General features: G+C 33.4%; 1 protein-coding gene across 10 annotated transcripts in view; it reads left to right on the forward strand.

The window, feature by feature from the left end:
- KTN1 (kinectin 1) overlaps nt 1–27,516 on the forward strand; it is a 105,236-nt gene that overhangs the window by 61,101 nt on the left and 16,619 nt on the right. For 3 of the 10 annotated variants that reach the window (XM_025442320.3, XM_035720151.2, XM_035720152.2), the window contains exons 13-34: nt 739–776; nt 1,458–1,548; nt 1,915–1,983; nt 2,492–2,529; nt 2,684–2,765; nt 3,530–3,598; nt 8,454–8,488; nt 8,891–8,981; nt 9,555–9,623; nt 10,213–10,250; nt 11,060–11,150; nt 11,320–11,388; nt 12,455–12,492; nt 13,400–13,490; nt 13,567–13,635; nt 14,076–14,113; nt 16,480–16,570; nt 18,302–18,370; nt 19,349–19,386; nt 21,403–21,493; nt 23,747–23,833; nt 27,292–27,381. In XM_025442320.3, the coding sequence (XP_025298105.1) occupies nt 739–776; nt 1,458–1,548; nt 1,915–1,983; nt 2,492–2,529; nt 2,684–2,765; nt 3,530–3,598; nt 8,454–8,488; nt 8,891–8,981; nt 9,555–9,623; nt 10,213–10,250; nt 11,060–11,150; nt 11,320–11,388; nt 12,455–12,492; nt 13,400–13,490; nt 13,567–13,635; nt 14,076–14,113; nt 16,480–16,570; nt 18,302–18,370; nt 19,349–19,386; nt 21,403–21,493; nt 23,747–23,833; nt 27,292–27,381 (1,482 nt within the window). The remainder of the gene's footprint in view (nt 1–738; nt 777–1,457; nt 1,549–1,914; nt 1,984–2,491; nt 2,530–2,683; nt 2,766–3,529; nt 3,599–8,453; nt 8,489–8,890; nt 8,982–9,554; nt 9,624–10,212; nt 10,251–11,059; nt 11,151–11,319; nt 11,389–12,454; nt 12,493–13,399; nt 13,491–13,566; nt 13,636–14,075; nt 14,114–16,479; nt 16,571–18,301; nt 18,371–19,348; nt 19,387–21,402; nt 21,494–23,746; nt 23,834–27,291; nt 27,382–27,516) is intronic. The other 7 variants (XM_049113206.1, XM_025442314.3, XM_025442318.3 and 4 more) reach the window with 3 other exon arrangements.

The raw sequence follows: 27,516 nt of genomic DNA on the forward strand, positions 1-27,516 counted from the left end.
CTTTTCTGTATTAAGATATAATTTTAACATTAAAAACTTGTTTTTAAGGTTCAGGCAGATTCAGACTCCCAAAACTTTGAGACTGCACGTATTTTTTTTTTTTTTCTAGTTAGTTTCTTTGTAAAAACAATCGTCTAAAATGAATTGGGTAAGAATTTTTTTTTTTTTTTTAGAAATTTTTTTACTATAGGAGAGAGTGGGTGTATGTGAATGCACATGTATATATAAAACTATAACTCAAAGTGAATTGAAATTTTGAGTTAGTAGCTCTAGAAGATTTAGCAGGAATTCAATTACTTAGAGAATGCTGTAAGTACACTTTTGAAATGTAAAGAGGAACATGAGTATTACCAGATGACTTGTTATTTTAATCATGAACTGTATGTATCATTTCATTATTGGAAGTTGTTACTAAGATAAAGAAGGGTAAATAGGAAAAATGGCCTTTTGTGGGTGTTTTTCCTGTATATTTGTTACTTGTCAGTTATATAATTTCCAGGCCTGGCAATTTGTTTTATTTGAACTGTCTTATGCTATGAAATTCCCTAATACTGGTTGTTGGTGATCAAAGTTGTTTTCAGAATAATGGCTACTGTTTATTGACCACTCATCATGGGCCCGATACTGCCATAGAAACTTGATATACATTAATTTCTTTTAATTTTTAAAGCTCTGTTTGCTTATTGTACAACTTTTAGACTTAAATCCTTTTATCTTGACCCTGTTTTTCTTTCTTAGACCTCCGCTTCAGTTCTAGCAGAAGAATTACATAAAGTGTAAGCCTTTCAACACTTCTCTTATAATTGCTTAGTCACCACTAAATGATACCTGTTCCATCAGCACTTAAGATTTACTTGATATTCTAACTTGTTCAGAAAATAATCCTAACTAGATCTAGAACAACTTTTGCTCTCCTCCCTCTCAGTGAGTTGAATTCCTAAACATTGCACATTTTGTGTTTTTATGTCTTTATTGTAAAAAGAGTTGGGGAGCCTTTGTTTAATTTGGGCTTTAGCAGTGGAAGAGAGAATAGTGATTTGAGATTAACGGAAGTAAATTAGTTTTTGTGCCTAATAAGTAGTTGTACTTGCTCTGTATCTTAACTATGTGGTAGTATTCCCAAAACAAGGTTTTGTTTTTATTGTATTGTTTAATTTACATACACATAGCGCATTTGAGTTCAGAAGACCTAAATCTGGCTTTGGTATTACCAGGCTTGTGAGCTTAAGTAAATTACCTCTTTTTACCTCCAGTTTTAAAACAGGGGTATGTATTTTAGGGAGTTAAAGTAATGCATATGATAGTTACTACTAAACTGAAAGGAGCTGCAGAAATGGAGGTTACAGATACATGAGAAACTCCTTAAATAGGCATGACCATACTTAAAGCTTTTAATCCTTTGATTTGTGATGACTTCTAAACGTTTATTGAATATACAAATGTATTTCTTGTTAAAGGATTGCTGAAAAGGATAAGCAGATAAAACAGACTGAAGATTCTTTAGCAAATGAACATGATCATTTAACAAGTAAAGAAGAGGAACTTAAGGTACAGTAATTCTGATAAATGGCGACAGTATTTTATAGGCATTGAATTACCCTGATAAGGTAATCAGTATGACCTTTTATGAAGAATGGAAAATACTCTAAATTCATTTGAAAAGTGTCCATCTCTTTTCTAAACTACAAAATCCTCTTTAGCCTTCTAAGAAGGGATGTTCAGAGGGCTTTTCTCACATGATGTAATTCACAGTAATTTGGCAAATATGCTAAATACCAAGAATTGATGATTTCTGATTTAAGAAATTATGATTTGAGACCTTTGCTTTGAGACCTTATGTAGAAGAGATGCCTTACAAACTTTTAGAAATATTTAATATAATTGACTTTATACTATTTTTCATTCTTATTCTAGGATATACAGAATATGAATTTCTTATTAAAAGCTGAAGTTCAAAAGTTACAGGCTCTGGCAAATGAACAGGTAGATTTTTATTGCTATAGAGCATTTACTCAGAATTTGACCTTGCCTATACTTACTTTCATTGGTATCGCAAGCCCTAATTTCATTCGTATACATAGTAAATACAGTGGTTACTTGTGTTTACCTGCATGGCTATTATTGAAAGCCTTGTCTATGACCTTGATTTTCACAACCCACTTAGATACTATTATTTTCATGTAGAAACTAACATTCAATCAAATGAATTGATCATTTTTAAGATCTCAGAGGAATCCATTAAAACATTAATGTGCTGATTTGTTTTAGCTTTCTGCTGTTTAATCAAAAAGAGATATACCTTTATTTGGATAAAATTTGACCAGTGAGAAGTACAAAGTACTGTACAAAGTATTACAGAAATGTGTATGACATTGCTTTAACTTTTATTTACTCCAAATATATCAAATGTAGTTTTTCAGTATATAAAAATAAAAAATAATTTTGAGTGCTTTCTAAGAAGTTATATATTCTCATCCCATTCCAAACACAGGCTGCTGCTGCACATGAACTGGAGAAGATGCAAAAAAGGTGATTAAAGCATTGCTGTGCATGGAGCCATTCATACATTCATGTTCAAGTGTAATTGTAGAAATTATTGCTACTCATAACAGATACTTGTGCATATAACTTATGTAATATTTTTGAATATATGAAATATTTTCATTGATTTTTTTTCTCATAGTATTCATGTTAAAGATGATCAGATAAGACTGCTTGAAGAACAGCTACAATGTGAAATTTCAAACAAAATGGAAGAATTTAAGGTGTGTAATTAAGCTTGTCAACTGAGTTTAGAACAACTTTCTATAGTTGAAATGAGTCTAGAAATACTAGTTTTTACATAAAATCACCCTGAAGCAATGTTTTTGTAGCTTATTTGGGGGCTTATACAGACAGTGAATTGTTGTCATATAATTTTTGCCTAGATTATTTTTGTTTTGTTTTGTTTTTGTTTTGTTTTTGTTTTTTGTTTTTTTTGCCTAGATTATATTACATGTTCTTATAATAGACTTTTGAAATTTGCTTTGCCTCAGTCTTTGCTCTACAATTTTCACTTGATAGTTTGTGATGGTTTTAACACTCCATTGTCAATGCAGTGCTAGTTTCTGGTCATGGCCACTTAGCTTGAGTATTGGAAAGCAGTCTTATTGCTGGGGTCCATCTCTTCATGTGCATGAGATTTGCATTCTTTTACTTTTTGCTTTTATTTAATAGGAAACTTGTAAATATTTGCTTATGAAAGCAGGATTTCCCAGAATCCGTTGGCACAAGATCATCATACTTGTAGCTTATAGCTAGTACTGCATATCTGTATTTTGGAAATTCATTGAAAATGAAACCACATGAGATTTGCATTCTTATGTCAATACATAATTCACTTGTCACTTTAAGAATACTTGAAGGAATAATAGGGGTTTTGAGTTTGGGGGTAAGGGAGGGTTGATTTTTTTTTAACTTATTAAAATGATTACTTTGTTATCTTTTCTTAATAAAGCAGTAAATTGGAGATTCTTTTATCTTTTTCCAGATTCTAAATGACCAGAACAAAGCATTGCAATTAGAAGTTCAGAAGCTACAGATTCTTGTTTCTGAGCAGGTAAGGCTTTTTATGAATTATAAGGTAGAAATATCTAATATTAACAAGATCTAGTTCTTCTTAAATATTAACCAACTCATTCCTTTTGAGGAGTTTTGCTAAGTATGGATATATCTTTGCATTGCATTTCTATTCATCTTGTGCTTATCAAGTACCTGAATTAAGGAAAATATTTTTTTTCCCTGAGGGGAAACTAATGCTAATCTCTTGTTTATAAGCACTTAAAAAAGCATTTAAGTCATTTTGATATATTTGGCTCTCAAGATAAAAGTCTTTACACTTTTGGAGCTTTTCCTCTAAGGCAGCATGGTTTCTTAAAAAGAGATTTGAAACCTGCTACAGCACTTAAAAGCAGAATGATGTTGATCAAACTGCTTAACCTTTCTGAGACCTTTCCTTCCAAGTCTTTAACGATGAGATTTTTTTTTTTTAATTTACCCATAAGAGGTATAGAGAGAGAGAGAGAGGCAGAGACACAGGCAGAGGGAGAAGCAGGGACATGGGACTCGATCCCTGGTCTCCAGGATCAGGCCCTGGGCTGAAGGCGGCACTAAACCGCTGAGCCACTGGGGCTGCCCTAATGATGAGATTTTATTTACATCATAAGCTTGTTAGATTTAAATGGAGAAGTTTTTGTATGGTGCATAGCCTAGTGCTTGGCAGGCATCTTCTTAAACCTTAATTCCTTCCCTTAGAATATTTTTCATCTCTCTACCTCCTACTGCTATCATACTTTGTCTATATTTATAGCAAGCTATCAAAACTATAGCAGCTTGAATAAGCATGGCTCCATAAACTAGAGCCCCTGGCAATGTCTGTTCTGTGGCTGTTCCTGAGAGTTGCCTTCAGACTTTTCTCTTACACAACTCTTCTTCAAAATCCAGTGTGTAAAGATGTTCTGAAAACTCTTGATACTGGATGACACATTAAAATAGAAGCTTTGAATATTTCTCTAATAGTATTAAATTTGGAGACTTGTAGTGGAAGCTGAAATGTAAGTTATTGCAAATGATAGTACTTTTTTCACAGATGCATGCTTGCTTTCTTTAATTCACATTGTGCAGGTATTGATATAAGTAGCTGTACCAAATACTATAGAAGTTATTTAACATCTGTTTACTTTTTTAAGAAATAATCTACTTATTCTCCTCCCCCTCTTGAATATGATCGTAAGTGCCTCGCATAATCTTCATTACTTTGTATATGCTTTACTCTTGCAAACAAAAGGCAGTGGAGGAGATAATGTAAATTGATGATATTTAGTGCTGTGCAGGAACATGACTTCATGCCGCTGTAATCCTAAAATATTTAAGTCTTATTCTTAAATCTTATTTTTATTTCCCTTTGTTGTGGTATAGCTTATAAGAGATATATTTTATCAACTGTAAGAATTTTCCCCTCAATTTTTTAACTCTGAAGTCTGGATGTATTTTACAGTCTCTGGTTATAGTTTAGCTGACAGCATTTAAAATTTTAGTAGCTGCATAAAGTGCCATAAATTTGGCTTCTTCTTTGATCATTTTTAGTGAAAGAAAAGATAAAGATTAGTATAATCTTAATTTCTTTGATTTCCGCCTTTTTAAAAAAATTATTTTATTTTATTTATTCATGAGAGAGAGAGAGAAAGAGAGAGAGAGAGAGAGGCAGAGACACAGGCAGAGGGAGAAGCAGGCTCCATGCAGGGAGCCTGATGTGGGACTTGATCCCGGGTCTCCAGGATCACACCCCGGGCTGCAGGCGGCGCTAAACTGCTGTGCCACCAGGGCTGCCCAATTTCCACCTTTCTTTAAACCCTTCCTATCCAGCAGTTAGGATTCCAAGTGACAGTTGAAAGATGAACAGTTTAGTTATGTAAAGAAAAATTCAGTCCTTTTGCTCCATGGATTTTTATCTGGGAGGAAAAGATTGAGCCTATTAAAACAGAAACCAGTAATGGTGCCAAGCTGTTGTTTCTTCAGGTGTAGGAAGCAGAAAGACAGCAAATACCAGGTAAGGTAACCTGTTTGTTTCTACACTAATGAAGGGAAGGCCCCATTTGGATATAGGCCTGTGGATAGATGGTGCAAATAAATCAGTTACTAGGATCTCATTTATTCAGAATAAATTAAAATTTCTGATGAGGCAGGGTTCTGAGTTATCCTTTTTTTTTTTTAATTTTTATTTATTTATGATAGTCACACAGAGAGAGAGAGAGGCAGAGACATAGGCAGAGGGAGAAGCTCCATGCACTGGGAGCCCGTGGGATTCGATCCCGGGTCTCCAGGATCGCACCCTGGGCCAAAGGCAGGTGCCAAACCGCTGCGCCACCCAGGGATCCCCTCCTTTTTTTTTTTTTTTTTAAAGCTCTTTTTAGCAAAGGAGGAGGAGTGTTTGTATTATTCAAATATAGATTTCTAAGATTCACTGATCAAGATTATTAAGTAAAAACTGTTGGAGAAATTTTTTCTCTTTGCCCTGTTGCCTGGTTGTATTTTATTGCAAAAGAATTTATTGTATAAAGTGTAGTTTTGGAAAAACATCTAGGGAGAACAAAATTGGATTGGGTTAGGCCAATAATGTATAAAGGAAAAGGATTGGATAGATGCTAAGTTGGTCACTTTTCTACAATTGAATATTTGGTAAGCTGATGACCAAGAATACATGTTAAACTGGAACCTTGTTAAAGGAAATTAATTTCATTACGTGCTTATGAATTAAGTATATACTAGACATTGTGCTATATGCTGAAGCTACAGAGATAGATAGGACTTGGTTCCTGCCCTCAAGAGTATGACTTTTAGTGTGGAGATAGATGTGTACCACAGAAAAGTATGATGAATAAAATTCTTGAACTCTGCTACAGAGTTAGAGGAAGAGATAATGAATTCTGCAGCGAGGGTGAAGAGGCACTGCATAGAAGGGCCTGCTAAACTTGACTTTGAAAAATGACCATGAATTTGTCCAACAGCTAAGGGGAAAGCTAGGCTGGGGGAATACAGTGTTAAAAGTCATGGCAGTGTGGTTAGACTGGTGTAATCAGAGTTTATTGGCATGTTGTAGAAATGCAAAGCATGCAAAGTAAGGCGTAGAGAAGGATTGGCTAGGGTCAATCACGAAGTAAGGACTTTGTATGCTGTATGGACCATGAGCTTGATCTAGCATATTGGTAAATCCCTTAAGGGTAATGCAAGGATGAGTGTTTTGTCTAGCATTTTAGATCACTCTAATAACAATGAGGTATTTGAATTTGTGTGGGGGAGAAATACGTAGAACTAAAGGTATAATGCAATGAATGATTAAGGTGGAAATAACTTGGACTTAATGTGTGTTTTTTTTTTTAATGAAATGTAATTGACATAAAACATTGTTTCAAGTGTACAACACAATGATTTATGTCTATATAATGTGAAATGATCACAATAATGTCTGGTTGATAGTTAACATCCATCACCATACATAGTTATAAATTTTTTGTTAATTTTTTTTTTAAGAGAGAGTATGCATGCTAGCAGGGTAGGGGGGAGTGGGAGAGGGAGAGGGAGAAGGAGAAGGAGAAGGAGAGGAAGAATCCCAAGTAGGCTCCATACCCAGTATGAACCTTGATGCAAGGCTGGATCGTACCACCCTGAGATCATGACCTCAGCTGAAATCCAGTCTAATGCTTACCAACTGAGCCACCCAAATGCCCCTGTTAAATCTTATGTGAGATGGCATTCATCAGAAATAAAGATGGGCAAAAACCCATCTTGATGAAAGATTTATAGACTTACTGAATTATTTATTTTCATAGTTTATAAACCTGACCATGTATTTTTGATAGCTCATATCTCCTTTCAGTGACAGAAATTTTTCCCATTGGGAAGTTCTTCATATACCCCTCACAAAATATTCCTTATAGGCAACAGGCAGGGAGAAGAATTGTTTGGTATTGTGATGTTTGAGATGAATGAAGACATTGAAAAAAAAAAAAAGGGAGTCAGTTTTAGAAATATGTAAGAAATGAAGTCTTAGGACTTGGGTTTGGCAATGGAAACAATAGTATTTGTGAAAAATGGTTATAATAAAATTGGGGGAAAAGTAAGAAACAAGATTAGGAGAGTACAGGTAGAGAATGGGATGGGCAGAAAAAAATAATCAAAGAAGACCCCAAGCCTGTTTTAATAGGCTGCTTAGCTGCCTGGAGGCTTGGGAATGCTAAGGGGGAAAGCCCCTCTTCTGGACAAAATAAATTATAGCAGTGGAGACTTTTGTGTTTTTAAGGAGATGCTAGAAGGGAAGTGGTTAAAGTGGGGATCAGCTTACGTCATGTTTTAATGCTTTACAAGGAGAATATATTTCATGTGTGGCTCCTGCAGTTTTTAATCAATTTTAAAACTTCCGTGTATTGGTTTAGGTGGTAGTCACATAATATCTACATGTTAAAAATTGATTTGTATACAAGATTTTTTTCACTTGCCTTTGTAAATGTTAGTTTTTTAAAAGTAAAAAAGTCAGTTTATTAGAAGAAAGAACAAAGCCTCCTTCCTGGTCTTCAAGGCTTTAGAGCCTTGGATTTTTTTTTTTTTTTTTTTTAAGAATTGAATTGATGTAGAAGAATTAAGGCAAATTCTCTTCTTCTTAAGGTTTTTTTTTATAGTAATTAAATTATTCATAAGGTACTAATTCATTTTACTAGCTTATATTACATTTCATCTTTTTATGTGGTGTTTGTGTAGCTGCTTATCTTCTGTCTTGTGTTTTCTGAATTAATTCTTTAATTATTAGCAGTCTTTAAGTGTAGATTGCCTTCTAAATTTTGGATCTAATTAAAACTAAACAATTTTCATACAATTCTATTTTTAAACTTTTTTCTTTTTTTGGGTGATTTTTATTTTAGCCTAATAAAGATGTTGTGGAACAAATGGAAAAATGGTAAGAGTTTAAATTTTTCTTTTTATATTTTAATGACTCATTTCTACCAAATTCAAGGTAACAGAATTATTAACTATATTAATCTAGATTCTTAAATTACTCTTTGTACTTCATAATGGAAGAGGGTGGTATGCTGTTAGCTGGTTTGATTTGGGATCTCATTTGGTTAGTAGTGTTATGTATGGTATTGACTTTGTTTAGGCTAGCATGTAAGCATAAATTACTTGAACACATTTTACTTACTGGTAAAGAACTACCTTTAGACAATGATCAAAGACCTTCAGATATCTTCCTAGAATTCATTTCCTAAGAAAGACACAGGAGTTGATTGATATGCAATATTTAGCAGTGATAGCATTTACCTTGAAAAATAGTTAATATGTTTTAAATTTATGATTTCAGCATTCAAGAAAAAGATGAAAAATTGAAGACTGTGGAAGAATTACTTGAAACTGGACTTATTCAAGTGGCCACAAAAGAGGAGGAACTGAATGTAAAACATTTTGTGCATTTGTTTTCTTTGTGGGTTAGTCAGTAAAAATCCTGAAGGGGATTTATTGTAATGTAAGATTTTTCCCCACAGCTTTTAAAACTTAATATTATCCACATTTTATGAATATATGATCTCTTTTTCCCATTAAATTTAACATTTTATTAGGAATAAAAAATGCATAGTTGATTATAGCATTTACTTCTTAATGAAATACCGTTTTTATGGTTAGTAATATATGCTTCCCTACCTTCACCTATGCCCAAAGTATAACCGAATGATAACTAACAGACTTCATAAGTTTGAGTTAGGGGAAGAAATGACTTGACAGTGGTATACTGTGTGTTCTTGAGGTTGTGGAAACATAAGTGGAAATACTTGTTGGGGATAAATGAATTAAAATTCATTTGACTATCTCTAGAAGTTGTAGAATTGTAGACAGGTGTGACAAGGAGATGTCTGGGCCTTCCAGAGAGGGGGAGAAGCAGCTAAAAAAAATGAGAAGGTAGGATATTTTGAAGTTAGGTAACTTTTTAGAAAGTGAAAGTATGTTGTGCTTTTGTATCTTTGAAAAAGGCAATAAGAACAGAAAATTCATCTCTGACGAAAGAAGTTCAAGACTTAAAGGCTAAGCAAAATGATCAGGTAATGTAGATCCTGCAACTACACAAACTTGTTATGTTCAAATAGAGCAAGTCTGTTGTTTTTTCCTCCTTTCACCGATGTGGGATTTGTCAATCATAATATTAATCTGTGAATGATTAGTGACTTGAATAAGAAGCTGCAATTTATTGAATGCTGACTATGCCATGCACCGGATAGAGTACTCTAGATGGGATATCATTGCTGCTTAATGCGATGATAAAAGGTTTTGAGTGTACAAATGTAAAGGCTCTAAATAGCAGTAGAAGAAGTTATCTGAAATAAGGCAGTTTCCAACTTGTATTTTTTTCTTACCTGGTTAGAATTATTAAGTTAGTTATGACGTGTATCTATTGATTTTTCTTTTGGCCTACACTTATCATAAGTAGACTTAAAGCTACTTACTTTCAGAATGCTTTTCATTTTCATAATATGACATTTAAAAAAATCTAGAAAGAATCAATTCCTGAGTTTACTGTTTTCCTTTGGATTTTGGTATAGTGGAAAATTTAAGGGTGTAATATACTATTCTATTTCTGAATTCTTTTATATTTTGAGCAAATTACTAAGTAGGATACCTTCTTATTTCCAGGTTTCTTTTGCATCTCTAGTTGAGGAACTTAAGAAAGTGTAAGTGACATTTTAAAATTCGTCATTCTTTTTTGGTCCATTTTCTTAGTGCTTATAAATCATGATTTGTGCAATTTAGCCTGATATATGTGTTAGTTTAAGCCTTCACTCTAGAATTTTTCACTGATGGATTAAGGAAATTTAGCTGTGCTTTCCTAGTGCAGTATGATTGCTAAAACATCTATTTCTATAATTCCATTTATTTTCTTAACTTATGGCATCAAATTGTTAATTTTCTGTTTTTGCAGTAAGAATTATTAAAAAAGAAAACCAGGTTATACTGGATATAGAGATCATGTATTCTCTTGATCTCTGAAAAATTTGATCCCATAATTTTGTATAGGTTCTGCCACTGCTTTCAGAACTCTGGAAGCCAGTATTGTTGTGCATACTGTGTGCATAGGCTTTAGCCATCTGGTATTTACTGGTTAATTCTCATTTAGGAATACTTCTTTTTATTTTCCTCCTTTTTTTTAGAGAGAGGACAAGGGGAGGGCGAGGGAGAGTAAGAATCTTTATCAGGCTTCACACTTAGTGCTGAGCCCAATGCTGGGCTTGATCTCAGCACCTTGAGATCATGACCTGAGCCAAAATCAAGAGTTGTACGCTTAACCGACTGAGCCACCCAGGCATGCCTCATTTAGGAAGACTTTTAAGTATTTTTTCCCCTTATCTGCAAGATATGTTGCTGTTTTACTAAAATGGGAAGAGTTGTTTTGGATGACCCTTGTTGGTGCTATTTTTTTTATGTATTGGTGGATCTTGATGATTTCTATTAAAGTTTAAAATACTGCATTTCTTCATCTAAGGATCCATGAAAAGGATGGAAAGATCAAGTCTGTGGAAGAGCTTCTGGAAGCAGAAGTTCTCAAAGTTGCTAATAAGGAGAAAACTATTCAGGTATTGGGAGAGAGAAAACTGTGCGTGCGTGCGTGTGTGTGTGTGTGTGTGTGTGTGTGTATCAACTTTAGTGAATATCATTTAATTTCACGTGTTTGTCTGTACATTGCATTTTATGTCAATTTCTGTGTTTCCATTGTCCAATCTTGTCTGTTTTGTCATTGTCAAGGATTTGAAACAGGAAATAGAGGCTCTAAAAGAAGAAATAGGAAATATCCAGCTTGAAAAGGCTCAACAGGTAAAAATCCCAGAGCCATAGCATGACAGATTTGTTAGTGTATGTGTATTTATGAGCTGTTTGATTTTTTCTTGTCACTTGAAAAAAAAAAAAAAAAACTTTTAGTGTGCTGTAAGTATTTTGGGTTATGTGCTTTTTATTTAATTATTTTTGCTTGATTTGAGAAAATGTTCTTGATATTTTGATCAATATATTTTTTAACTTTTAAAGATTCTTTTCTAGAAAGTTTTGTGTATTAATGTTTTGTTTTAGTTTGCCAACTTGAACACACAACAGTTTGGTAAATCTTTCTTTAACCTTTATTTTTTATTGCATGGATTAAAATATTTTGTTATAGAATATGTATTGCTCAACCTTTGCTTATAGAACAAGTACAAACTTCGTTGTGGGATTTCAGAGGTAGCTGGCATTGTTGGACATAGATAGGTTTTGGTGAATTTAATCTGATAAGGCTTCATTGAAAAAACAGTGAGAGTGCATGGAATTGATGATTCAGCCATTTATCCAACAGAGTTATTCAACAGTATTTCCTGAGTTTCTTCTACTTGTGAAAGCACTGGGTTAGTGATTTAAGATAATATGTGAATGAAACAGATTATGATGAAAAAAATCACGGTTCTCTAGTATAGATTGAGAGATTAGGAAAGTCTCTTAAGGATCTGACATCTAAGCCAAAATCTGAAGGGACTATGAGACGACATATGGGGGATAAAAAGTGCTGTTGGAATTACTGTGTGTGATGAGGAAAGGATAATGTTGAGTACTGTTGAGTAGGTGGCTTTGAAGCCTGGAAAGAAGAAGAGCTCTGACATAGTAGAGAGGTAAATGTACAGTTAATACTCTAATTTTCACAACTTTAGAAATTATCACATTATTTAGACGTATTATTTTTATTTTGTAACTGTCATTGAAATCAAGAGAAGGCAAAATCCAAACACATCTCATTTTGGCAAATTCAACTAGGGTGTTGGTAATTTGAATGCATTTTAAAGCTTATCCTAAAGCTTACAGTAAATTGAAAGGATTATAAATTGCTTTTTTTCTGCTTTTTTTCTTTATATTTCAGTTATCTATTACTTCTCAAATTCAGGAACTTCAGAACTTGTAAGTAGTACCATTTCTCTTATTTCCTTTTAATAAGTCTTTTCCACAAGTTAAATACAAGTATGTACAAATCAAATACAAATCAAATATAGTTATAATGAAAATTATAGCTGCTTTTTATTTAATTTCAAGTAGCATTTTTAGGAATATGAAAATCTGTCTCAAAGTTATCATGGTTTTAAGTTTTTCATTAGAATTTCACTTAAAAGGCTTTTTGACTGAGAATGGGGATAGAGTGGAAAGTCTTATTTTTCATAATTTAAAATCTGAATATGACCTCAGACAGAGATGTTGCTCTTTGTCCATTTTGATGGTCATTGTGAAACTGGCTATATATTTTATAGCCAAACCAGTAGTAATGAACTAAATTTGCTGGTATTGATTTAAACAGGATATGGGTGAGAGTAGGGCTTACCCTAATTTATTTAGTATTTGGATCTTCAGTGATTCATGAACTTTTTTCATTAATTGTTCTCTACTCTTTTTTTTTTTTTTTTTAAGATTTTCTTTGAGAGAAAGAGCACAGGAGAGAAAAACATGTGAGCAGGAGAGGAACAGGGGGAGGGGCAGAAGATGAGAGAGAAGCAGACTCCCTTCTGAGCTGGGAGCCTGACATGGGCCTTAGTACCAGGACCCTGGGATCATAACCTGAGCTAAATGCAGACATTTAACCGACTGAGCCACCCAAGCGCTCCAGTTGTCCCATACTTCTTAATTTATTATCTGCAAAATCTTGTAGGCCTTTATACTTAAAATATATTTTAATTTATTTTATGTATATTTTAGTTTATATATTTTAGTTTGGGCTGTAAATACAGCTTAAAGTCTACTTTTCCAGTCTTCAATAATTTTGGTTTGTGTAGTTGTGTAACATTTTCACTGATAGTTCTTATTACCTTATTGTCAGATTAAAAGGAAAAGAGGAACAGATGAATACCATGAAGACTGTTTTAGAAGAGAAGGAGAAAGACCTGGCTAGTCGAGGGAAATGGTTACAGGTGAGAAATTAAAAACAAAAGTAAACAACTTTTTTATACTTGAGTATCAGTTCAATTCATACCAGTTCTTTTTCAGGATCTTCAAGAAGAAAATGAATCTTTAAAAACTCATATTCAGGAGGTAGCACAGCATAACTTGAAAGAGGTATAGTATAAACATTACCAAACGTATTACATAAAAGATGAGGAATCTTTTTTTTACTGTGCTAGGAAATAACTATGTTCTCTGAGTTTACTTGCCATAAAAATTACCGTATCATGGTTGAGCAGTTGTTGATAAAATAAGTTAAATTTTATCTTTGTAAGTTTTCCTGCCTTGATTTGTCAGCCTGAGCCTAAAAGCATTTCTCGTCCTTACTTTTTGAGATTGACTCTTAAACTCACATAAGTATCTATGTTTATTTGGTATGTTAATCTGTAATCCTTTAAGTAAAGGATTACAGTTAAAAAATTCAGTTAAATAAAGTTCATTCTGTCTTTGTTTTATAAATGGCCTAATTTTAACATATAGTTAATGTTTTTATTTCATTGATGACTACCTGATCTTTTTGATGTTAGAATTAAAAATGTAAATCTGTTTCTTAGGCATGTTCTGCATCACGATTGGAAGAACTTGAGACTGTGTAAGTATAATTTTCACCTGCATTTTAAAGAGGGACTTCTCATTATTTTCTAAAATGTACTTGAATATCATGATGAGTTTCTTCTCAGTCATTTCTTGTTAAATTAGGAATTGATAGTCCAGAGGCAAATAAACTAGTAAGTCTCTGGATTTTATAAAACAGAGGCTCTTTCTGTGCTTTTAGATACCCGGAGACTTAATCCTTTCCAAGCCCTTCAAACCCATCATCCAAGAGATAATCTTAGTTATGATCTTGATGATTATTGAATCTTTCTAAAAAAGCTAACTTGCTTGAGGAGACTAATATCGTCATATCAGTTACTGTGCTGAAGAGTAAAAACATTGAATCTGATCAGCATAGGAGGTATCCATCTTTATAGATGTTCATCCTAGGAAATTTTTGTCTTAAAAAGTCTGTTTTCTTATCTTAAATGAGTCCACAGTGGTGAGAAGGATATTTGGACTTCATTTTTTTGGCATGCTATAAAATTACTTTTAAGAGATTTTACTTTGCTGTGCTGCCATCAGTCTTTATGGATGTTTAAGAAGTGGCTCTTTGAAACTGTGTCTTTAAAAGTAAGATATTGAGGATATTAGGTCATTGTCTTTATGAAGACAAAGGAGATGTCTCTGTTCTTGACACTAAAATTCTCATTTGTATAGCTAATTGTTTATCATGGGGACATTGTGTAACTGTCAAGGTATTTTTTGTTTCATTTGCTAATAGAAAGCTTGGGGACACATTCCGGCCCATTTGTAGTATATAACTCATTAAAGTATGTGATTTTAGCTGTATTTCTGCATCACATTTTTCTTTAAAAAAAAAAATCAATAGAATTTGTGGATGGATCAATTTTAAGTTTACAAAAAATTGGGAGAAAAGTACAGAGTTCCTATTTTCCTCCACCCCGCCCCTGTTTCTCTTGTTATATCTTGCATTAGTGTGTACATTTGTTATAGTTGATGAAGCAGCATCGAGATAGTGTTATTAACTAAAAGTCCATAGTTCCCATTAGGGTTCACTCTTCTGTGGGTTTTTTTTTTATTTGTAAATTTATTTTTTATTGGTGTTCAATTTGCCAACATATAATATAGCACCCAGTGCTCATCCCATCAAGTGCCCCCCTCAGTGCCCGTCACCCAGTTGCCCCCACCCCCGCCCGCCCACCTCCCCTTCCCCCACCCCTAGTTTGTTTCCCAGAGACTTCTGTGGGTTTTGAGGAATGTATAATGATATGTATCCATCATTACAGTATCATACAAAATAGTTTCACTGCCCTAAAAAAATCTCCTGGCTCTACCTATTCATCCCTTCCTTCTTCCACCCTCCCCCCCCCCCCGCAAGTCTCTGGCTACCACTGATCTCTGTAATTACCGTTTCCATAATTTTGCCTTTTCCAGAATGTCATATAGTTGAGATGCTATAGAATGCAGGCTTTCAGAATGGCATCTTTCACTTAGCAATATGTATTTAAGTTTTGCTGGGGTTTTCCCCCGAACTTTTTTTTTTTTTTAAGTTTTTATTTATTTATTCATGAGAGACACAGAGAGAGAGAGGCAGAGACACAGGCAGAGGGAGAAGGAGGCTCTATGCAGGGGAGCCGGATGTGGGACTCAGTCCTGGGACTCCAGGATCTCACCCTGGGCCTAAGGCAGGCGCTAAGCCACTGAGCCACCCAGGAATCCCCCTCCCCAGAAATTTTTAATCCTATTCTTCATGTGTGGTCTATTGTCATTTTTCATGTAGATCTATAAACATCTTGAAATTCTTACTACATTTTAAGGTGGGATAAAAATAACTTTCAGTTCAGCAGATATTTGAGAACCTGTTTGCCCTCTGGCACAGAAATACTGAATGGCTAAAATGGGTTCTCGCCCTGAGAAAATAACACTTAACACTATTAAAATAATGTGTTTATACTAGAAGTCTGTTGCTTAGGATGACAAGGCCAGTTGGGATTCACTTGAGCTAGATAGAGTAAGACTAAAATGTATTATGGGTAAGGGAAAACCAGATTAAATTATATGTAGAATCATTTCACAAAGGCTTGGGCATATTTTAAGTTCCAGGGTCAACCAATTAATGGCTTCATTTTTAAAATTTTTAAAGTTTTCTTCCTAGGTAAAGCCATTCTTGCTTAAGGAATGTTAACTATGAAATAAACTGTAGCAGTTTTATGATGTACTTTGAGTTGAGTGATTCTGGAAATAATGTCTTTTAAAACAAATTTATAAGTTGGTGTAGTATGGAAAGAAGGAGTTGTGAGGCATTGTTTTTGCTGTCTTTTTTTTTCTTAGGGATGCTATTGAAATCTGGTTGTCCTTTTTTATATGTAACTAAATATAAGGTCTTTATAAAAATTCTAGGTTGAAAGAAAAGGAAAATGAAATGAAGAGAATAGAAACTATACTAAAAGAGAAGGAGAATGATCTTTCTAGCAATATAAAGCTGTTACAGGTGAATATATTTAGTTATAATTAATTATTGTTAATTATTGTCTTTGCATATTTTAAACAATTTTAACTACCACAAAAGAAAATAGAAACTTGCCTCCCAGTCATGCTGGGTCTCATTCTTCAGGAAACTATCAAATATTTGTGTATCTTTTGAGAAAGTGCCAATGCATAAAATACGTATATGTGTACTTATTTTAAACACACTGTATTTAACCATACACATGTTTTTATTTGGATTTTCTCCCTCAATTATTAATGTTTTTGACATCATTCCACATAAGCACATTTCTGTCTTCATGGTATTCTGTTGTATCATCTGTCATCATTTATAGAACGAATCCTGGCTTACAGATGCCTAGATTATTTAACGTTGTGCTTCCTGTTACTATAACAAATATCCTTCTCTGTTCATTTTCAATACTTTTCCTAGTATATCTGTATTTAAAAATCTGGGAAGTGACATTTTGGGTCAAAGGTTTATGCAATTTCTTTTTGAAAAGAGAGTAGTTAAAATTGAAAATTCTTTATCTCTTCATCTCCATGTTGTTAATTTTGAAAGTACTTAGAGAACATTGATTTGAAATGATAGCAAATTTAGATGGCCGCATTGTCTCCAACCACTCTTGCTCACATTTCATAGTCCAAGTGTTGGTTCTGTTACATTCTCTTTCTCTCCCAAGTGGATTCATTTTTAATATTGTTAGATAATGCTAAATCACTTTCCAAAAGTATTTTTAATAAATTTACACCAACAGAGGGCCATTTCCTTTTCCTCCTCTCCCAGACTGACAAAGATGAAAACATTTGATATTATGCTTGAAAGATGGTTGGGTTGTTTTAATTTACACTTGATTATGAGAGAAGTACTTCATTTGTCTATTAAATGGCCTTTAATTTTTTCTGCATTTTTCTTCTGGGTTGACTTATTCTTACCAGTTTATAACTTTTTTTTTTTACATAAAAAAATTAACCTTCTGTCATATGAGAAGTGATTCATTTTCTTAAGCTTTTCTTTTTATTTCATTTGTGTTTTTCTCCTTACTTCTGGAAGTTTAAAACTTTTATGTACTCAAATATAAGTAATTTTCTGAGCAGTCTTAGAATGAAAGATTTCTCTTACTCTATGATCATAAAAATATTTTCACATTTCAGTGTTTATTAAAACTTACTTTTTTGAGATCTTATTCATATGTAATTTATTTGAATAAGTTAGAATAACATTTCAACCTTGAAGGAAAAAAAAGTCTAGCCACATTATTAAAGAATCCATTATTACTTTACTGGTTCTGTTCTTCATGGGACACTGTCTGGAGACAGTCACAGCAGGTGGAGGAGTGCTACTGCATATAGTGGATGGAGGCTATTGATACTGCTAAACATGCTAGAGTACACAGGACTGTCCTGTTATCAGAGAAATATCCAGCCCAAAATGTCACTAGAACTTGCCCTATTGACCTTTAAACGTCACTTTGTACTAAATTCTTATAGGTATTTGGATCTGTTTCTGGATCCTGTTTTTTTTCCATTGAGACATACTCATTCCCAGATTGATACTGAATTATTTATTCTAATTTCATACTGTTTTTTAATGTAGAACTTATTACTTTTAAAATTGTCACTTAAAAAAAAACTACTCTTTTAGAAATTTCCTGGCTTGTATGGAAGGTTTCAAAAGTTTATATGGAAAATAATCTCTGTGCAGGTATTCATGTTTAATTTTTGTTTTAAATAGGAAGTACAGGATGAAAACAAGTTGTTCAAATCTGAAATCGAGCAGCTTAAGCAATATAACTACCAACAGGTAGGTACTATTAGGTAGCTTGCCTTTCATTTATGTGGTAAAAAGTTATATAAACCATGACTGTCTATAAATATTCTTAACTATTTTGCCTTTTTACTGAGACTATCTTGTTTTATTTATAAGTATTTAGCAGATGTCATGGAAAAAAAAATAATTTTTATGCTGTTTGCTATGCTACATCCAAGATAAAATAATCTATAATTTATAAGGTGTATGCAAATAATATTACTATCTATATTCCAGTTCTTTTTCTGCTCCCCCCCCCCACCCAAATTAGTATTTGGAGAGAAGCTAGGAATTGTGCAATGTTATGAGTAATAGTTGGTCACTATTTAAATATTTTTTCAAGGTATCATTCTGCTTGGTAAAAATAAAATCGAAAAAAAAAATTTTTTAAGATATTACAAAAAAAAATTTATTTTTCCCCCTCTGATGGATGTAAACTAGAGTATTGTGAGGGGGCAAAGAATGTGTCCTTCTCAACGAGAAGATTATAGTATAATAGTTCAGTTTGGAAGATTATAGTCATTAAAGAATGTAAATACTTTATGTGAAGGTCTGTGTATATACGTATTATGTGAAATTTCTGTTTACGTGCAAATTTTTCTTAATTTTTCTTTTGACTTCATTTACGGTCTTTTTTTTTTTTTTTTTTTTTTTTTACTTCTGGAGTCTTAATATAGTCAAATAATTGTACAGTTGGAAGATTTCAGGCATTAGCTCAGTGCCTTACACATAGTAGGAAATTTGATAAATACTTGTTAAATGAAGAGTTTATGTATGTAGTGACAGTGAAGATTTGATTTAGTGCTTAGTACATTTTATGAACTTATACATATTTTTATTAAAATTACTTGGTGGTAGGCATACAGAATATATAGTATTTTTACCTTTGTTAATTTATATATGAGAAGAGCTTAATTGTTTATAGTCGTGTAGAAAACTTTTTTTTGAAAAAACATTTAACTTTTTTAATAGGCATCATCTTTTCCCCCACATGAAGAACTATTAAAAGTGTAAGTAATAATTTTGATTCAGTTTGGGAAGTGGTAATCGTTTTTATTGTTTTACATGGTTCCTTAGATAAGCAATTTAATGTAATTTCAAATGGCACCTAATTCTATTTGATATGTGAACTCTTCAGGTCACAAGTGTTGAGCTATGCCCTTGGATGAACTGATGTACCTTTTTTGGTACTTGGAGTTTTGTTGAAGGAAGTTGTGAGGTCTTTTAGGCATTTTGAAAACATCTAATAAAGTTAAAATATATTTTAGAGCTTTACTTACTTACCTTAAATTATCTCAGTTATCCTGATATCGTGGCAATGAATAATGCAAATAAGGTTCTGCTTCTGCATTAAAAAAATAAAATCTCATAACCTTTACGGTTGCTTTTTTTCTTTTAATTTTATTGCTTGATTGATTGCACAAGCGGAGAAGGGGGTAGGACAGAGGGAGAGGGAGGAGAGAATCCCAAGCAGGCTCCATGTCCAGTGTGGAGCCCCGTGCACAATCTCAGACTCTGAGATCGTGACCTGAGCCGAAATCAGGAGGTTGCACACTTGACTGACTGAGCCACCCAGATACCCCAATAGTTGCTTTCTTTTAAGGAGACTTCTTTGTTTTTTGAAGATTTATTATTTTAGAGAGAGCTCAAAAAAGAGGGGCAGAGAGAGGGGGAGATCATGAGATCATGACCAGAGCCAAAACCAAGAGTTGGCTGCTTAACTGACTAAGCCACCCAAACTCCCCTTAAAGAGACTTTATTTTTTTTACTGAAGCATTTTTCTTTCATTGTTGGCTTGTATTTTTTGCTAAGATGGTACATTTAAGGTCATTTCTGTTAAGTTGGTATGTTTGAACTGCTGGATGTCAACCACATTAAGTGTATTCGGTGATAAAAGTAATCTAAATGTTCTTTCATCTTGACTGATTTACAAGGCTATTGGTTTACTAGTTTAGAATTACTTACTGATAAATTGAGTCTGGAGTTTGGCTGTATAGCACAAAGGTGAGCAAACTTTTTCTGTAAATGGCCTGTAGTGAATATTTTAGGCTTTGTGAGCCATAGAGTTCTGTTTCATGTTCCTTTTTTTTTTTTTTTTTTTTAGATTTTATTTATTTATTTGAGAAAGAGCACTAGCAGGGGGAGAGTGGCAGAGGGAGAGGGGAAAAGCAGACTCCTCGCTGAGCAGAGAGCCAGATGTGGGGCTTGATCCTAGGACCCTGGGATCATGCCTGAGCAGAAGGCAGACGCATAACTGCCTGAGCTACCCAGGTGCCCCTCCCCTCGCCTTTTTTTTTTTTTTTTTTTAAATGATTCTTTAAAAACATAAAATCAACTCTTGGCTTGAAAGCCAGACCAAAAAGGACTGTGGTTTGGGCTCAGAGCCCTAATTTGCCAACCTCTTATATAGAGCCTTGTTCTTAAGGATAAGCTATTTGTAATTTAACTTTTACCCAAGCTGCTCTCAACTTCAGTGGAATTGAATTGTGAATTTTTGACATTGCTTTTGCATTTCTGGGAATTAAATAATTCATTAGGATTAGAAAAACCTGAGCCCTGAGAATGTTATGAAAATAATGATACCTACCTCACATTAATATATTTTTGTTGTTTGTTAGCCATTTAAAGAAAGTCATAACTGATTACCTTTTGGGAAAAATATTTAAGGGAATGTTTCTATATCAGTTTTCACCCTTCTGAAAATAGCTACTTCCTTGCCACAGATAAAAATAGAAACAACTATAACTGTAGCAGTTCATATATTCATGAACTGTTTCTTAAGGGGATGATTTCTCTTTAGCACAAATATCAGCATGCCATATTGTAAAAGTCATTTGTGAAAATAAAAATGCATCACAAATAGGTTTTCTATGGTTACAGTTAATAGCTAAGCTTGAAAGTGTTTGCCTATTAAGTTAATACATTTTGTAAAGCATCGTCTACTTTCTGTTTTAATTTTGTAGTAATAAATATCATGTTCGCTGTTTACCTAAAATATTGCTATGTGTATTCGTGTTCTGGTTTAGAATTTCAGAGAGAGAGAAGGAAATAACTGGTCTTCAGAATGAGTTAGATTCTTTGAAGGAGGCTGTTGAACACCAGAGGAAGAAAAACAATGTAAGCAAATCTTTGTCAGAATAAAGCTTTTCTTTTTATTATTTCACTGAAATATCATGCTTCACCATTATTAAAAAAATGTACTTTTACTGTTGTTTTCTTAATCTTTATAAGAAAGTACTGTTTTATGTGTACCTTTTAGGGAGGATTATTAGAGTAATCATTTTATTGGAGAACAGATATTTTAATGAATAATGAAATTAATGAAAAGACTAATTTGTATACTTCTAATCACTTTAGATATTGAAACTATAATTATTACAGCTTCAGATTTTTAATTTTTAATTAAAATACAGTTGACTTTCTGTTGAACTATAATTTGAAAAAAAATTATTTTTTCATCTCAATATTTTATTTATTCATGAGAGACACAGACTGAGAGAGAGAGAGAGAGAGAAAGAGGCAGAGACACAGGCAGAGGGAGAAGCAGGCTCCATGCAGGGAGTCGGATGCGGGACTCGATCCCGGGATCATGCCCTGGGCAGGCGCTAACCGCTGAGCTACCCAGGGATCCCCTCATCTCAATATTTTAAAATCAGTGGTATCTCCTTTTAATTTGACTGGGCTAGCCTTTTTGTAAACTAAGTTTCCATTCAACTCAGTATTGAAACTCAGTATTTTCAGTAATTAAATGCCTTTCAGAGCCTTCTGGCCTCATTTTTTAAACTAAGAGGTGGTTCAAATTTTGGTAGTTAAGCATGGTAGGGGCCTCAAAACCTGAATACATTTATACTAGAATGGGAAAGGATAGTGTCCTGAGAAGTATAAATCCTAATACTTCTGCTGAACAGACAAATAGTGAATTTAGGTGATTTTCTTAAATTCTCTCTAATCAGAAGTAGAATCCAAACATTCTTGCTAGAGAGAGAATTTTTGCAAAAAAGTATGATTGCTAAGACTTAAAGTTGAAAATGTTACTGAAATCTCTTAAAGGGGATATCGATAGGAAATTGATAAGTGTTTTCTAATGAAAGTTTAATTTTTCAAAGTTTGCATTAATTTGTTAATTTAACGAGTTGACATGTCCTTGCACCCCTGAGTTTGTCAAAATTAGGAATGTGAATATGCCCTTTGTATGTTTGTGTAACCTTACTAACAGCAACGCTTGGCCACAAAACCTGAGGTGAATTTGGCAGTATACTGCTAACATCTGCACTGTTTTATTATCTGGATTCTGAGATAAGGAGGACATAGTAATACCAGTCTAATGCAGCAGCATCGCTGCAGGCATTGAAGTGTGTGATAAGAGCCAGGACGCTGGAGGCCAACAGATTGCGGCGGCAGTCTATTCTACATTCTAGTTCAGCCACTTACCTGGCTGTGGACATTTGACCAAACTTCTTAGCCCACCTCAGCTGTGGTTTCCCCATCTATAAAATGGGAGTAAATACTCGTTAGTGTTGTTGTGAGGATTAATGAGAATTTATTTGAAGCACCAAGTTTGGTGTTGGGCACATAAGTAAGCATTCAGTAAACGGTGATGATTGGCTTTTTGTTTAATCTAATGTGTAGATTTCACTCTGAAGAAGGACTGAAATATAGCAGGTTGTCCTTACTGGTATTTGCTAATGAAATGCTGTTAAAATAGATCTTTCAGAGCTCAGTTTCCAATGACTTCTGTTTCTCTTCCAAGAGAATGTGGTGTTGAGCTTTCCAGCCTCCCTGTTTTCAACCTCAATCAAGTAGCTCATGCATTCATGTCAGGTTGCTTTATGGCATACACATTTGACTATGCCAAAAAAGATGGGCAAGCACAGTGAGTGACTCTGTTATTCATAGGTAGACTTGAAAAGTGTTAATTCAATAAAACCTATTTAGAGGGAAAAATGTTATGTTGCAGTGGAAGTCTGAGTGAACATGGGCCTTGTTTAAAAATGACATGTAAAGCTTTTTGCTGTACTTGTGTATTTGCCCTGTCTTTAATCCTCTAATATTTGGTGTACCTGAAATCATATTTTTATCTTGGTTTGTGTGTTTACTTTTGAATGCTTTCTTCTTTGTCACATGTGCACAGTAATTACTCTATAGCTGGCATATCTGGTGTGTATACTAAAACATGGGAAGTGGGCATCTTTATTTTCTCATTCAGACTTCTAAACATTGCCTTTTATTTTTTTGCTAATATACATATTTCCCATTGAAATAATTTTGCAGTAACCAGCATTTAAATGCAGTGCAAAATACTGATGAAGTAAAAAGCAAAAATCTTTCAATAATGGATAAACTGAAATCATTCTTTCTAAAAATGATTAGGACCTTCGGGAGAAAAACTGGGAAGCAATGGAAGCATTGGCATCAACTGAAAAAATGCTGCAGGACAAAGTGAACAAGACTTCCAAGGTTGTAATGCTAACTCCTAGAAGCAATCCATTGAACAGAGAAAATCTGCAGCTTGTCTTAAAATCAGACTAAAGCATTTAATTTTACTGCAATTTAAATATAAAATCTCCTTATCATCCACATTTATCATCTCTGTCATCTCTGCTTTTTTCATCTACTCTTTGAAGCTTTAATTTTGGGCATGCAATTTGTTGTGATTACCTGATTGTCTGAGCTTTGATGATTCCTGCTTTAAGCTGAAGAATCTCAGGAGACCTGTGCTACCCGTGTAAGCTCCTGTCACACTGTATGCCTCGTGGGTTGGTTAAGGGCACTTTGGTAAAAACCCTGACCCCTCCCCCCAAATCTAACTGAATCAACAAACACATTTGAATATCTTGATGTACACAAACTCTCAGAGGTTGTTTGGGCGCATCAAGATGATTCACAGAAGGTAGAAAATGATCAAAGTGCTAAGTAGAGGGAAGGGATCAATTCTGAGTGGTTTCTTAGAAGAGATGGCGTTAAGATTAAACTTAAGGTTTTGAAGTGGCTAGACAGTAATGAGGTATGTGTTATGTTTAGTATGGCTATTAATAGAAGAAATAATTCTCTTGACCTGAGTATGTAAAAAGTACTCCTGAAACATAGAGCTCCCTCTGTCTTCAAAACAATAAAAGATACTCTCCATGAGTTTGTCGTTCCATGAATTTGAAGATTCTAATGAATTGTAATTAAGAAGAGTTGTTCTTAAAGATGGAGACAAATTAATGTGCCAGTTTAGTCAAGCATTATGAAAATTCCTGGAAAGAATAAACGTGGAACAGAAGTATTGAATTTTGTAGATGACTTAATAAAGTTAATTATGTGATTTAGTTGAGCGTTCTGGAAGTATTTTGTGGATTGCAGTAACTTGTTAAATTTTAAATGTAGGTCTTAATGACATTTGGAGGACTTCTTTTTAAAGTAGGATAGTTTCTGTAAATTTTTTAAATCACATATATGTTGTTATTTTTTCTCTTGTGTGATAGATTTGTATTTATTTCTGTACCTATTCCCCTGCCTTAATTTTCACTAAAACCTAAATGTGAGACAGTGAACAGATACTGGGACTAGAGAAATCTAGGCCAGGGAACAGAATAAGCTAGGTTAGGTAGGATATTGTTTTATTGGAAGTGGCTGAAGTCAGTTCTATTAACAGTGAGGGTTCTAGTGTAGTTTCTGGTTGTTTCTGTTACTTTGTTTTTTACTCTTAACACCTGGACCTTTAGCTTTTATTTGTTCATGAGATTGGGGTTTGGGGAAGTGCTACTCCCTTACTATACCATTCCTGCAAGAAATTAACAGGCTACTGTGTAGGCATTCTTGCATATTGTTTCTAAAAGAGAACTAAAATTTATCCATGTTTCCTCATGTGCTCAGTGATGAGTATAAAAATTGACCCTTCTTTCAAAACTCATCACCAAAAAAAAAACAAAAAACAAAAAACAAAAAAAACAAAAGAAAAACAAAAAAAAACAAAAACAAAACAAAACAAACTCATCATCAAGTGCATGGTAGTAGCTTCTTGCATAGCTAATTATCTAAAGAGAATAGAATTTACAGTCTTTCTCTATTTTAATGGAATTTAGACTGTTTTCAAATAGTCTAGGTATAAAGTGATTGACTCAGAAAACCACAAGTTATGCTGGAAGGAGAAATAACTGTAGAATTCCTTTTGTGTATTAGATGATAAATAAGGAACAATAAGCTTATCTAAAATGTGAGAGAGGGTGATACACTGCTTTTTCAGGATTATCTTTAAAGTAGCAAATATTTTTGAAGAGCTACTATAAATGATACGTTCACTTGAAAGGTACTTCATATATATTATATTTAGAAAAAGATAGCAATTTTCAATATTAGATCTTTTCCAGAGTAAAGTGGAATGGAAATTGCTATCCACAACCAAGCTGCTATATCAAATGGAATATTTTTTAAATGTTAAAAATGGAAAGTTAGTACAGATCAAAAGTAACTTCTCATTTTTCTGTGTCTTGTTATAAGTTAGACAGTTGCTTCTTTTACTTAGATTCTTTTTCCCTTGGAAAGTTTTCCAAAACACTTGGTTGCACAGTATTCTCTTCCTGTTTTTCTTTAGCGATTGTTCTACGACTTCTATGGTCAGATGATTAAAATGACCTCTTAATTGTGAAATAACATTCTGAATTAGCATTTAGTTTTCCTGGAGTGAATGTATCTTATCCAGTTAGGTGGGTGTGTTTCTGAGAAATAGTGGACTTTATTGAATCACTGAAAATACTCCATTAAAACATCTGGTAAAAATACTGCCACTAATCTTGAATAAAGTAAGTTTCGTGTGTGTGTGTGTGTGTATAGCATGTGGTGAATCTCTAACTTTATTGTGTAATTTTAGATTTTCATATTATTTAGATTTCAGTTGATGAGTGTGCATCTTATCTCAGTAATGGGTTTCAAAAGTAACATTTAAATGATGTGGGAAAGATAGGGTTGAGATGTTGCTAGCTTGCTTGCCTTCTTGTCACCTGTTGAACTTCACAAGTATTTTTTTTTCTTGGCTTGTTTTAGATGTGCATTTTTTAGCTGTCATTTTTTTAGTTTTGTAGAGATGATTTATTAGATTTTTATTTTGCGTGTGATCAAGTCATTACCCTAATTTTGACAAACCATGGTTTTGAGTTAATAATTGATATCCATTATAGCTGGTTTTAAAATCACCAGATTTAGACATGCATTTGTCATAAATTTACAGCTGACAGAGTCCCTGTGTCATAATTATTCTTCTTGATGCTTGGTATTGGTGAATTAATTGCCATCAGTTTTTCCTCTTTTTTCTTTTCTCTTTTTCCCATAAAGTACCACCCATCAAATTTTGATGGCCTATTTTTTTCTTTGTTTAGCATAAGTAACTTCACTTGACCTTGAAGCTGGAAATGTGAAAGTTGCCTTTTTAATCTCACGGCATTATAGTCCAGCAGTGATGCCTTTTTTAAATAGAGATTGCCCAGCCAGTAAGCCTCAGTTATGTTGCTCAGGTGCATCTTTTTGCATGTAGTTCAAGTGTTAGCTATAGGAAGTGTTTTTTGGTTTTTATACATGTAGTTTAAACTTTTAGCTATAGGAAGCTTATTTTTAATTTTTTTTTGTTCTTTGTTTTTTTAATTGTTTTTAGAAGAGCAGATCACTTGATTTCTAACAGCAAGGAAAATGTCCATGTTATGAGATACTGCCTTGGCTTAATTAATACAAGACATTGTTATTTAGGATGCTTTAGAGATTTTGCAGATTTTTTCTTATGCAAGCATTTTAATATTTTGAAATGAGGAATTTTAACTTTCATCAGTATCAAGATGATTTTTTTTTAAATATTGTGACTTTTTCCTCCCTTGGAGCTTGAAAGATTTTTTTTAAAAATTCTATAATCTTGTAAGTTTGACTTGGTTCATCTTCTGCTTTAGGAAAGACAACAATATGTAGAAGCTATTGAATTAGAAGCTAAAGAAGTTCTCAAAAAATTATTTCCAAAGGTGTCTGTTCCTCCTAATTTGGTAAGATTGGTTTATCATTTCTTTAAATGTGTCCTCTTTATCATTATTTAAGGAAGTTATGAATAAGCAGCATTTGCATTCTGCACTTGGTTTAGAAGTACATCTATTCTTAATTTTTTCCATTTTTAACCTAGG

Source organism: Canis lupus, chromosome 8 (genome assembly GCF_003254725.2).
Source record: "Canis lupus dingo isolate Sandy chromosome 8, ASM325472v2, whole genome shotgun sequence".
NCBI classification, from domain to species: Eukaryota; Metazoa; Chordata; class Mammalia; order Carnivora; family Canidae; genus Canis; species Canis lupus.